Genomic DNA, 11,322 nt, shown 5'->3' on the forward strand with positions numbered 1-11,322 from the left:
ATCCATTTAAAAAAAAAAAAAAAAAAAAAAGGTAAATGTCCACGAATATGCAAGACAAAGTGTGCAAACAGCAATATCAGATGATGACAAGAACTGGAGGGGAAAAATGTAGTCCTTCAAATAAATACACATGCATTCTTCCTTTGCCCAGATTTCTTAAAATAAAGTAGAGAAGGCAGATCTTTTTCTCTTTTTTTTTTTAACATGGGAGAGACGGTCCTTGAAAAAAAAAAAAAAAAATGACATGGCAAAATAAAGTTTTCCAGCTGTCACAGTTTGGAGGATAAGAAGTGGGAAATCATCAGCTTGACACAAAAGGCATCATGTAAGAGAGGGAGTTGGGTAAAATCCATAAAACATTCCACATTTAATTAATTTATCTTCACTGAAAAAGCAAAAAAAAAAAAAAGGCATCCCATTGTTTTTGGTTTTAAGGCGGGGCTACGTTAGGCAGGGGAGGGAGAGGGCGTTTTCCAGAGAATTTTGCTATGAATTTAATTCTGTGCTCTGTCAGACCTCAACTCCTCCCAGTCCAGTCCAGTCTGTCCCATCCATTCATTTGTCCGTCCTCCACTGTGCGCCCTATTTCAAGCGTTCAATGAGTTCCTGTGTGAGGCCCAGGTTGAGCAGCTGCATGGTGGGGAGGGAAGTCAGGTGGGGAAAGGCTTTGAGGAGCTTCTCCCAGCACAACTCCAGCAGGCTGGGCCCAGACAGCCAGATCTTAAACAGAGAGCCAGTTCTCTTGTTCTCATGGATGTTCACCACGCCCCCATGGATATACATACAGCCAGCCTTGAAGGAAAGAGAAAAAGATGTAAATATTACAGTCAGTGAGGAGTTTAGTACCTGAGGTTCTGAGTTCAAGGCCCAGCTGACAAGTGATTAAAGGCGGCAGTGTTGTACTAACTGGGGTGACAGCAGCACAGTGGAAGTAGGCCGGCTCAGGCATCACTGCTGGTAGTTTACTCCACTGGAAAGTCTGCAGGTTGATCTTCCACAGATCAGCTAATATCAATTCCCCGTTGTAGCCTCCACAGATAAACACATCTACATCAGAAAAAAAATGAATGGTCAGATAGTGTTTCACGTAGTTGTTGTTGTTGCATGTGGTAACTGGCAGGAAGTTACTTTCAAACATATGAGGATGTGATATCGGATATCAGGAGCACCAGTTTATCTTTGAAGCAGAATTACAGAAGTATGATTTTTTTGTTTTTTTGTTTCATCTGGCGATATTGGTTGCATAGCGTAAAGGTTCTCACCATTTCGTATTTGTACACAGCTATGGCATCTTCTAGGCGCAGGATACCCTGTGAAAAACACACATTTTAGAATGCTGTGAAAGAAAACAAAACCCGGCCGAGTTAATAGTGAAGTGCAGAAACACAAACCTATCTTGTCTTGAGGTTTAGTTGTAATCTCCTCCCAGGAATTGGTCTCCAGATTGTAAGCATGTATCTGTTAAAAAAGACATAATATTTACTGTTAGTCTAGCAGTGATTACGATTGATTTTGCTTGTGCACAAAATTAAACTGGAGCATAAACTGTAATGAGCATGTTGAATTTGAAATTCTGGCAGGCAATCAGTTAAATGTCTTTGGCGCGTATACCCTTAGTGGTGTAGTACCTTGTCCAGAGGGTAAGATGTCCAGGACGTTCCTCCTCCCAGAATGTAGATCCTCTGTCCGTCATGTGCTATTTCATGCCTGTACCTGTGACACACAGACAATAGCACGCCATGTCATGGAATTTTACTGAGCTGAAAAGATGCCGAACCCGGTTTGATCGCGTAGCACATTCAGGCGACATGAAGGCGTACCGTTCCTCAGGCAGGTCGTCTGGAGGGTTGTTGGGCTTGAGGTGAATCCACTCCCTGGTGGTCAGGTCCAGCCTGTGCAGGTCTGTGCTGTAGATGTAACCCGTCGTCCCTCCAAACACATACAGGAAGCCATTTATGATAACCATTGCCTGAGGAAGGAAAGATATAAAGTATTAGAGTTTTGTAGCTCCAACTGGATAAAAACAACAACAACAACAACCAGGCTCAATATTTCAGAACCCTTAATTGCATTCGGCCCAGTGAGCAATCAAATGAGTGCTTTATAAGGTTACCTGTCCATAGATTCTGTTGGGCTTCTTCCCCCGACAGTTGAGCAGTGACCATCGCTTGTACTTCACGTTACAAACATGTACGTCGTTGCCATTATTCTCACCAAAGGGAATCCCGGTGCCACCAAACACCAAAAGGTTGTTGCCGTGCAAAACCGCTGAGGAAACAAGGCAACACCAAACTCAATATACATACACACTTTTTCAACAGAAAACTGGATTTTTAATTAGTGTAGAAAATACTGATGTTAAGTATTGAAATGTTCCAAACTATTAAATAATGTGTCACCTGACATAGACGCCAGCTCTGTTGGCATATAGCCCTCTGTTCGAATCTGCTGCCAGCAGCCGGTGGCAAAGTGGTACCTCCAAAGTTCCCTGAACAGCGGATAGTCTTCATTCTCTGAGCCTCCTGACTCATCGTAGTCAGGGTTGTACCCTCCAAACACATACAGGTTAGTGTTGTCCGCAACACAGCGATGCCCACTGCGGGCAGGGGGCAAACGATGACCTGGAGAGGGAGGAACAAAGAATGTCATCGGATGAGGAGAGGAGGGGCACATTGTGAAGGCATGATGATGCATTTATCGGCCTTCCTTGTCTCAGAATGCTGAGGGCCCTCCCAGCATGCCGTGACAGAAAGCAGGGGAACGCCATACTGTATACAGGTAGTCACAGGGTCAACACACCAGGCACTGCATTGATGTCAGATCTATTCATTTGCACATTGTGTTCACACCCAGTTGAATGACAACTTAATACATCTGCTTGGAAACCACAAGCCATAAAAACCTGAAATGATACTCAAGCGATAGGCGTGTCCTCCTCATTATACTGTATATACGGTGACCAAATGAAACGTCCCTCTGACACTAAAGCTGCCAGACAAGTCTATTTATATCATACGGTGCTATATTTAAAATACTGAATCAGACAGTCACAACATCATCTGCCAGGCCCACAGTTTTACCTTAAAGGGAAAGCTTTGCAAATAGCAGAAAATAAAACAATACCACGATACTAAGATGTTTGGCCTGAGGCATAAGCAGTTTTTGTATAAGCAGGCGCACAATAACAGAATGCCCAGCACATTAATCCAAATCTAATAATGTACCTTTGTTTAATGTACTGAGATTAGAACAGAGACCTACCTAGAAGTCAGCAGTGATGTTTCAGCCAACCAATGCATTTTTAATAACCACGTTTGTAATTGACTGGGAACAGAGACAGAGCAGAGGAATGTAGAGTGAGGGCATGATTGAACATCCACACTGATACAAATCTGAGGCCAGTGACCCAACACAAGGTGGCAGGTTTTATATCATTGTCTCACATCTCGTTGAATATTTCAGAATCTTAGCAGACCATGATTTGTCCGGGTACTTCAATCATTACATTACATGCGATTGGCAGATGCTTTTGGAAGCATAACTCTTCCAAATAAACAGCTAAAAAGTGTGTTCAGAAAGCTAGGAATGACCACATACTGTCACATTCACTTCTGACATGTGAGACAAGCCCAAACCTGAGGAATGAATGAGCGCCACATATCTGAGGGAAGTCTGTCACGACTACTTATTTCTACTGAGCTGTTGTTTAAAAAATAGAATGTAAGAAAATTAAATAAAAACAGCAAGAGTTTGGGTCTTTGGGTCTCTTTCGGCGTTTGTTTGAAATGCTAGTGCCTCTAATTCAACTTGAAACCAATTTGAGCAAATTGAAGTGTACGGTTATTATTGAAAAGCTTTTTTTGCATTTGTCTATCAGTCATAAAGGACATCAAATATATTTTGCCGCTGCATGTCGATATCAGTCAGAGGAACCTGAGTTGGACTGTTTGATACACATTGCTTGGCCCCAAGGTGCCTTGCCAACTGCAGTCTATATATCTGTGGTACACAAAACAAAACAAAAACAGAAGCAAGAAAACAGAACATGCCCAAGATCTGTACCAACAATGCAAGGGCAAATGGAACATGTTAGGAATCAAAGACTCTTTTCCACCCATGATGGATCATCACAATCATGTTACATAATGTCCATTGAGTACTAGCGAGCTATATGTTCTGGAGATGATTATTATCAATACTTGGTCCCCAGCCCTGAATCTCCTAGAAACACTGCAGGTCTATAAAACCTAATCAATGATTAGGCCACATAGCTAGAAGTTAACTGTGCAGCTGAAAGACAGGTTTTTACAAAAGGTGACCGATTACCATTCTCGTTTACGTAATACCTGGTGGCTCTAAAGCGATCCAGACATAAACAGGCATCATGCTAGGTTAGGTGTCGCTAGCTTAGCAGCGTTGCGGGACACGTTTAAACCCCCTCCAAGCGCAGAGGAGGGCGTGGTGTGTGTGTCTGTGTGTGTCTGTGTGTGAGAGAGAGTGTGTGTGTGTGGAGCAGTTGGTCTCGGTCACGCGGTGTTTGTTTGACTGGCAGAACACGGCAGCGTTAACTTAAAAAGCTCTCGTTAGCATGCTGTTGACCGACCTGCTAGCGTCTCACCGCGCGGCGGCCTGTGTGTCAGTTTCTCGAATCTGTTCAATTGGTCTGGACTGCGCGCGCCTTCAGGGTCCGCCATCGTGTCCCCGTTACAATCCAGCCCCAAATAACGTCACATCGAATAAAAACAACATATACTAAAGTGCTGATAAAACATCATCAATCGCTTCACATATCTCAAGTCAGTATGAAACCATTCACAAACGTTAGCCCCCCCCCCCCCCCCACCGGCCGAGACACTCGACCAATCAGAGGGCATGTTATTAGGAAGTTGCGTCATCAGAAATGGGCGGGGACTGCGCGTGTCGGCATCCAAAACAACAAAGTGCATGGTCTGGTCCAGTGACCGGCAGGGGTCGATAGTGTTGCATGTGCTTAAATAGAAAGTCAAAGTTTCACTCTATGAACTACGAACACAAGCATCGTCACAATGTCACCTTTTTTAATTAAATGTGTGCAAAATATATTCTAAAGAGTTGTATCACATATCACTGAGGTTTACATGGTACCAGGTAGCCTATACAATTCAGTTCTGAGAATAGTCTACTTTTTAATTGTATTGAGGTATTTTGCCTAAAAATACAATAGTCAGAAACTGTATTTTTTCTGTAATCTTAGAAGGTAAACTCATCTTCATGTAATGAAAACTACCCAAATCCCAGAAATATAACCACGGCGAAAGAAATGCATGTTAACAACTTTATCAAATAATATCAATGCTTTTTACAATACGCTTGCCCTATTTTAATATAAGATATGCATTACTTCAACATGGCTTTAACCAAATTATAAAACCGCACCATATCCCTGACAAAATAATATTTTTTAGATATCATTCAAACAAAACATTTAATTTGGGGTCCTTGACATTTGGGATCCCTAACTTCAGTGTCAGATTGCATTTGAGTTGTGTTCACTCTGGTTGTTGCGTTTAAGGTGACTAAATATAAGTCATCAAAAGTATTCGCACTGTGTTTACTAGGTGGTATGTAGCAGCCTACAGCTCAACTGACAAGTGACAGATTAAAAATACACTTATTTCCCATATAGGACACCTGATGGCACTTAATAGAATGATTGCACAAAATGGTAACTCCTTAATGCACAGTTTGTGTGTTCTACTCTGTTGTCTTTAATGTATTTTTTATATTGCTGTTTATTTGTATATAATATGTACGACGAGAGCAATGTGTAACCGGAGTCAAATTCCATGTATGTGTACACACACGGCCATTAACGCTGATTCTGATGAAATATATACAAATGGATGAAACAAAATTAAGTGTAAAAGGATAACAGCTATTAAATCTGTTCCTGCTTTATATGACGCAACTCATTCTATCAAATAAAAAAACAAATGTAAAAACTTGATAAATTTAGCTGCTTTAATTTAAAGCAATGTCATACCTCTGGTTTTTGCATGTGATAAAAATCAAAAAAGTCCTTCTTGATGAATATTAATAAATTAAATTCTGATAGATATCGCCTACCAAATTCAAATGAGGTTGTCAGAGAAGAAGTCCGGCAGATCCGGCCAGGGTCCGGGTCTTCGCAGGGGTCTTAGAAAGCGGAACCTTTGGGTCCGGGTTGTATTTTCCAGGGGGACCACAGAGCCGATCATGGCGACTCTCGGCGGCAGTCGTGGGGATCGTCTCGGCAACACTAATCAACAAAAGTCTTCGTTTGCATCTCCAGAGAAAGTCCGCGAACTTCTAAATGCGGGCGTGTCGTCAACAGATATCGGATCCAACAGGTGCAAAATTATTATTTTGGAACTATCGCGGGCCACTTATTAGATTTAAAAGGGCCGGGAGAGCAAGTTGATATTAGCTAATTTGGTTAGCCACTTAGCCTGGAAGCTGTGCCGTTTTAACCGCCGTCGCTCGGCCTCATTTGATGTGGGACAAGTCTCTACAGATTCCGGAGCGTGTGTGCCAAGAACCGGAGTTTGCACACCTTTTTGTTTTTCTGTATTTAGTGTAAATAGCATACACATTTGCCGTGGCAGCCATTGTGCTATTGCTCCCATGCACTGATAGAGATAAGGGGGTGGGGACCGAAAGTTTTACTGGAACACGGTGCTCCCATTAGTTTGCTCTTCACTTCTGGACTGTTGTCCACTTGCTGCTCAGCCGTCCACGTTGGATTAAGATGCTTTGGAGGTTTTGACTTCCTACTGTGGGTTAATATAGCAAACAAGCCGAAAAGAAAAGTGGAGCTTTTTTCATTCAGGTGGAGCTGTTGCATAACTGTGCTACTGGTCATCCCTCCCCAACAATGAGCCTTGGCTGTCTGACTGTGCAGAGATTAGGAAGTTTACAATATACAGGCCATGAAGATTTAATCAATTGCAAGTTTTTGTTCTTCAATGAGAAGCATGCATTGTGGAAACTAAATATCTGTTTTCTCTTGTGTGAATTTCAGTGGACAAGGAAATTTGAAAGTTCTGGAAGTAAAAAGCCACACTCAAACAATTTGTGAGGCAACGAACAAAGACGCCTTTTTCTCAAGAGTGGAATCCTACTCAATATCCTTTTACCTTTTGACCCAGTTTGAGAAGGCATCACTCATGAAGACAGCAGTTGTTAATCTATGATTTTGATGTGTTTTCTTTTATATTCCACATGCAACTTAAATGCTCTATTATGAAAATGTGTAGATATCATCTTTTATTCAGAGTAATAATGAATGTGGTGATGCTTTTTTTTGTCTGAGTGAAATTTTCCTTAGCATGCCACTGTTTGAAATGGGCAGGAAAACCCCGCACACTGTCCCCCCTCATCTGTGCCAGATATGGCTGGATAAACATTGCCTGTGATATGCTCAAGTGCTCCAGCTGCCAGGTGTTCCTTTCTGCAGCACTACAACCAACTTTAGACTTTGAAAAATGTGAGCCAAACTTAAATCTACAGAAAAAGACAAGGACACACAAACACTTTATTTTGGCACGGTCATGCTGATAATCCATGTCTGCCAAAAATGAAAAGCTAAGCAACTTTTCTTTTTTTAATAGATGGGTCCCGCATTGCAGAGCTATCAAGGCAGCTTCAGACGCAGCATGAGAAGTTTTGCCCCTGGCCTGACTTTCCATGCCCAGGTACGAGCAAGAATTTCGCATTGCATGTTTGTCATATAATTTAAGCTGAATTTGCCCCCCGAGTTACCCACGTGATGTTTATGGTGAATGTGGATGTCATTTCAGAGCGGTTCTGGCTGGTTCCAGCCAGTGAACCATCAGCACTGCTCACTGGCTTCTTAGAGCGCTTCCAGAGCACCTGTCTCCTTGCACAGCAGCTGCCTGCCATGAAGCCGGAGCAGCTGAAGTCTATGGTGAGGCAGGAGAAGAGTCTTCAGACAAAAATGCACTCCGAAGCATTATGAACATATTTTCTTCCAGAAATTGCACAGGACAGTCAGATTATTTGTCTGTTTTTCGACAAATAATCTGACTGAATTTATTCAACATGAAAACATAACATTTTTAGTTGTTGACATGTATTTTAATGCCACTGTTTCTTTGCAGTCTTTGAATGAGGATGTTATCAGTGTTGTACTGCAGCTGATCGAGGACGAACAAAAAAGAAAAGGAGTTTCTTCATGTTCTGAATCTCTAGCTGTCCAGGTGGCTGCATGCATTGTTTCTCTCTGTGGCTGGGCTGCAAGGTGAGATGGAACACCCCCTTTGCGGTGCTAGACACTACAACAATACACGCATATTGATAATGCCATAAAGTAAGCACATATAGCAACACATGTTCAATGTGAAATGTATCCTCAATGGTGCACAAGTTGAGTCAAGTTAAATGGAAGGAAATGCAATGAAAGGACATTCACTTACAAACTTTGTTTAGCACTTTAACCCAATGAAGTCTGAGCAATGAATTTCTCTTTCTTAGCCCAACTCTGCACACAATGAACCTGCCCATCCTCACCTGCTCGTACTGTATGCGCAAGGTGGGCTTGTGGAACTTCCAGCAGATGGAGGGAACGGGAGGCGATAGAGAGACCTCACCAACCACTGTGGGCCCGCCTCCTCAAGCAACAAGTCCTGCCCCAGCAGTCGCACATGAGGGCCAGAAAGACCAGCCTGCTTCTGCCTTATCCACCCCTACTACCACTCCATGTCGCATGAAGCTGAGGAGCCAGGACACCACCCGCTCTGACCAGGCAATTTATAAGCTTGGCTAATATGCATGTATTAATTTTCAGTGGCAAGGGGAATGTACCGGGCTGTTTTTTACCATGTTGGGCCGTGTGTTACAGGGTGAGGGACCCTCCTCCCCCGTGTCTTTGCGCGCCCGGAGCAGAGACTCACCAAGCCCCAGTGAAGAATTGCTAAGTTCTTCGCCCAGGGGCAAAAGGTCTGCAACTCGCGGTAAAGGGGACCACTCTGGATCTGATGGGGCTGCCAGCCCGCATCACCCTCCTAAACGCCTGTGCCTCTCAACATTTGGCGGCCATGTAAGAACTAACATTACTGCTGATTTCACACATTGTTGTTTGCAGTTGTAGGGCAGTTTATAGGGTCATATCAATATTCAAGATAGTGTAGCACCCCCTTTGCTGCAATAACTAGGTCCAGGTACCGTGAAGGTAACACACATGCACAAGGAGTCAATGTTCTTTATGCAGCTCTCGTTTTATTTGAAGCTAGCATGTATCACCAGTGGCAGCTGGGTTGACAAGCAGAAGGAGTTCACACTCACAGGTGCATGACCGGCAACACAAATAAACAAACAAAAGAATAAATAAAGAAAAGGCAGCGGTCCACACGCTGTAAAAGAAATAAAATGAAAACATAATTACGATGGCTGCACAATTCATCACATTTTTTATTCCGTCTGGCATGACAGATTTTGTCAGATTTGCAAGAAAATCTGTTACATGGAAGTCAGTGCTCTAGTGTCTTTTGTAAGTAACATCATCAAATGACAATGATTTAATTGTAAACAGGTAGAAGAGGCATACATTATTTTAGGGTGAAGATTACCATCAAAAGCACCTAGTTTGCAAGCGGTGTTTTGTCAGTCCTAGCGCAGGTTAGCACATTTATACATTTATGAAAACACAAGCTTTCAAAGGCACAATGAAATCACACATACTGTATCTTTATCCAAACATTGGTTACCGAAGACTCATGAGAGAAACATGACTGTTCTCACTTTATCCACCCTACTCCTAGTTTAATTTGAAAGAGGGTTTTGCATTACTTATTGTGATTTTTGTTTCTACATGCTACTACCTCCTTTTTCAGGATGGGCTCATGCACAGGAATACATTCGACCCCCTCGGTCAGCACAGAGATTGGTGTCCCTGGATCTCTGTGGGGAAGGAGAATGTGGATCCAGGGGCGATCCCCTGTTTGGATGGAGTCTCAGCGCTTCATCAGCAGGGCTGGAAGGCTGCTCTCGACCTCCTCATGCCTATGAAGAAGAACTCCAATACAGCAGGCGGTAGTCCCGGACAGGCGAGTCAAGAATTTGTATTTTCAGCAAAATATGACCTCATCACATCCTCTGGAATATGATGCATGGCAATGCATGCTTAGACTTTATGCTAATTTCATTATTTTTCTTTAGCTCTGTAGCTTTAATTTAAACAATATCTGACATTTCTCTATGCTCTCTTTCCTCCCAGGGCCCTCGTGACAAGTCTAAAAGGGTGTTTGCTATATTCAGTCAGTGGCAGGTATCCTCTCCATCTCAGTAGACTGTTTCCATCCAAACGGCATCACAACACTGAATTGACGAACTGACATGCCCTCTTTTTTTTTGTGGCGCAGAGTTGGGACTACCCATGACAGGAATGTCATGTCGTATCAATGTACGCCATCCATTAAAGTTGTGTTTACAGTTAAAGTGTCTCTGGAGGAAAAGAAAGTTGATTGTGTGTCGGCAAATGAATGCGTGTCTTCTCTGTGAACAGTGAAATATGTGAAAGATGCCTGTGACTTTTTAAACCTTTTGAATTGCAGATATTGGGGCCTGTATAGGCCTTGTATCACCTGTATGCTTAGGAAGTCACCAAGTAATGGGTAATATCTCAACATATAAATTGGCCACAAACCAGACATTTACTAATCTTAACCTCACATGAAGTCAGCTTCTGCAGGACGTCGTGACATTCTGGTCTGGATTTCTGTAGAACACAAGAGGCAAGAAATCCCTTATTATCGTGAGAAAGGGCCAAATGGCTTGACACTGGAAAGGCAATGTTTACCTTCAATCTATGTTGAGTCAATTGAGGGAGTGGTCAATGTTTAACCTCAGATCAGCATAACAAAAACTGAGGAATCATTTTTGTGTACCATTGTACGTGAAAGGTAACGTGGATATGAATTCTCTTTTGAAAAGAACAATCCCTTTTCAAGTAGTGAAATGTTTATTTTCTTTTACAACACAATACAGAACATCTTTATTGTTCACCAAGGTCAGTCCTGTTTACTACAGGCAAGTAGTACAATGTGCCATACATTTCAAACCTGTTTTAAATTAGATTTTGGACTCCTGTACTTTCTTTTTGCCTTTGTGTGCATCTCTTAATGCAATCCTTTCTATCTTGCATGTACGTTTATCTTCATGGAGTTTCTTAAAAGCGTTTAATAAAATGCTCTTCTGAAAGTTTGTTTCCCCTTGACTATTGGTCCACTGACATTTAAGTTGAAGAAAGTAGTAATACAATGATTGCATTCACTCACTGGCGGCCTA

The 11,322-nt window shown here is 42.4% G+C and overlaps 2 protein-coding genes across 2 annotated transcripts; one reads left to right on the forward strand and one right to left on the reverse strand.

Annotated features, from left to right (window-relative positions):
• Positions 1–367: 367 nt before the first annotated feature.
• klhdc10 (kelch domain containing 10) lies at positions 368–4,694 on the reverse strand (the record flags this gene model as incomplete). Its single annotated transcript, XM_079236465.1, has 9 exons — positions 368–792; positions 908–1,047; positions 1,263–1,310; positions 1,392–1,458; positions 1,629–1,713; positions 1,821–1,969; positions 2,114–2,268; positions 2,400–2,621; positions 4,604–4,694. 9 exons carry the CDS (start codon positions 4,692–4,694, stop codon positions 583–585), a joined length of 1,167 nt encoding a protein of 388 aa, XP_079092591.1. The 3' UTR covers positions 368–582.
• Positions 4,695–6,234: 1,540 nt separating this feature from the next.
• zc3hc1 (zinc finger, C3HC-type containing 1) lies at positions 6,235–11,225 on the forward strand (the record flags this gene model as incomplete). Its single annotated transcript, XM_079235914.1, has 10 exons — positions 6,235–6,368; positions 7,040–7,142; positions 7,354–7,504; positions 7,629–7,712; positions 7,818–7,945; positions 8,139–8,278; positions 8,512–8,782; positions 8,879–9,076; positions 9,870–10,082; positions 10,253–11,225. The coding sequence occupies 10 exons, from the start codon at positions 6,235–6,237 to the stop codon at positions 10,322–10,324; spliced, it is 1,494 nt and encodes a 497-aa protein (XP_079092040.1). The 3' UTR covers positions 10,325–11,225.
• Positions 11,226–11,322: the final 97 nt, after the last annotated feature.

The sequence above is a fragment of the Taurulus bubalis genome (genome assembly GCF_910589615.1).
Source record: "Taurulus bubalis genome assembly, chromosome: 20".
NCBI classification, from domain to species: Eukaryota; Metazoa; Chordata; class Actinopteri; order Perciformes; family Cottidae; genus Taurulus; species Taurulus bubalis.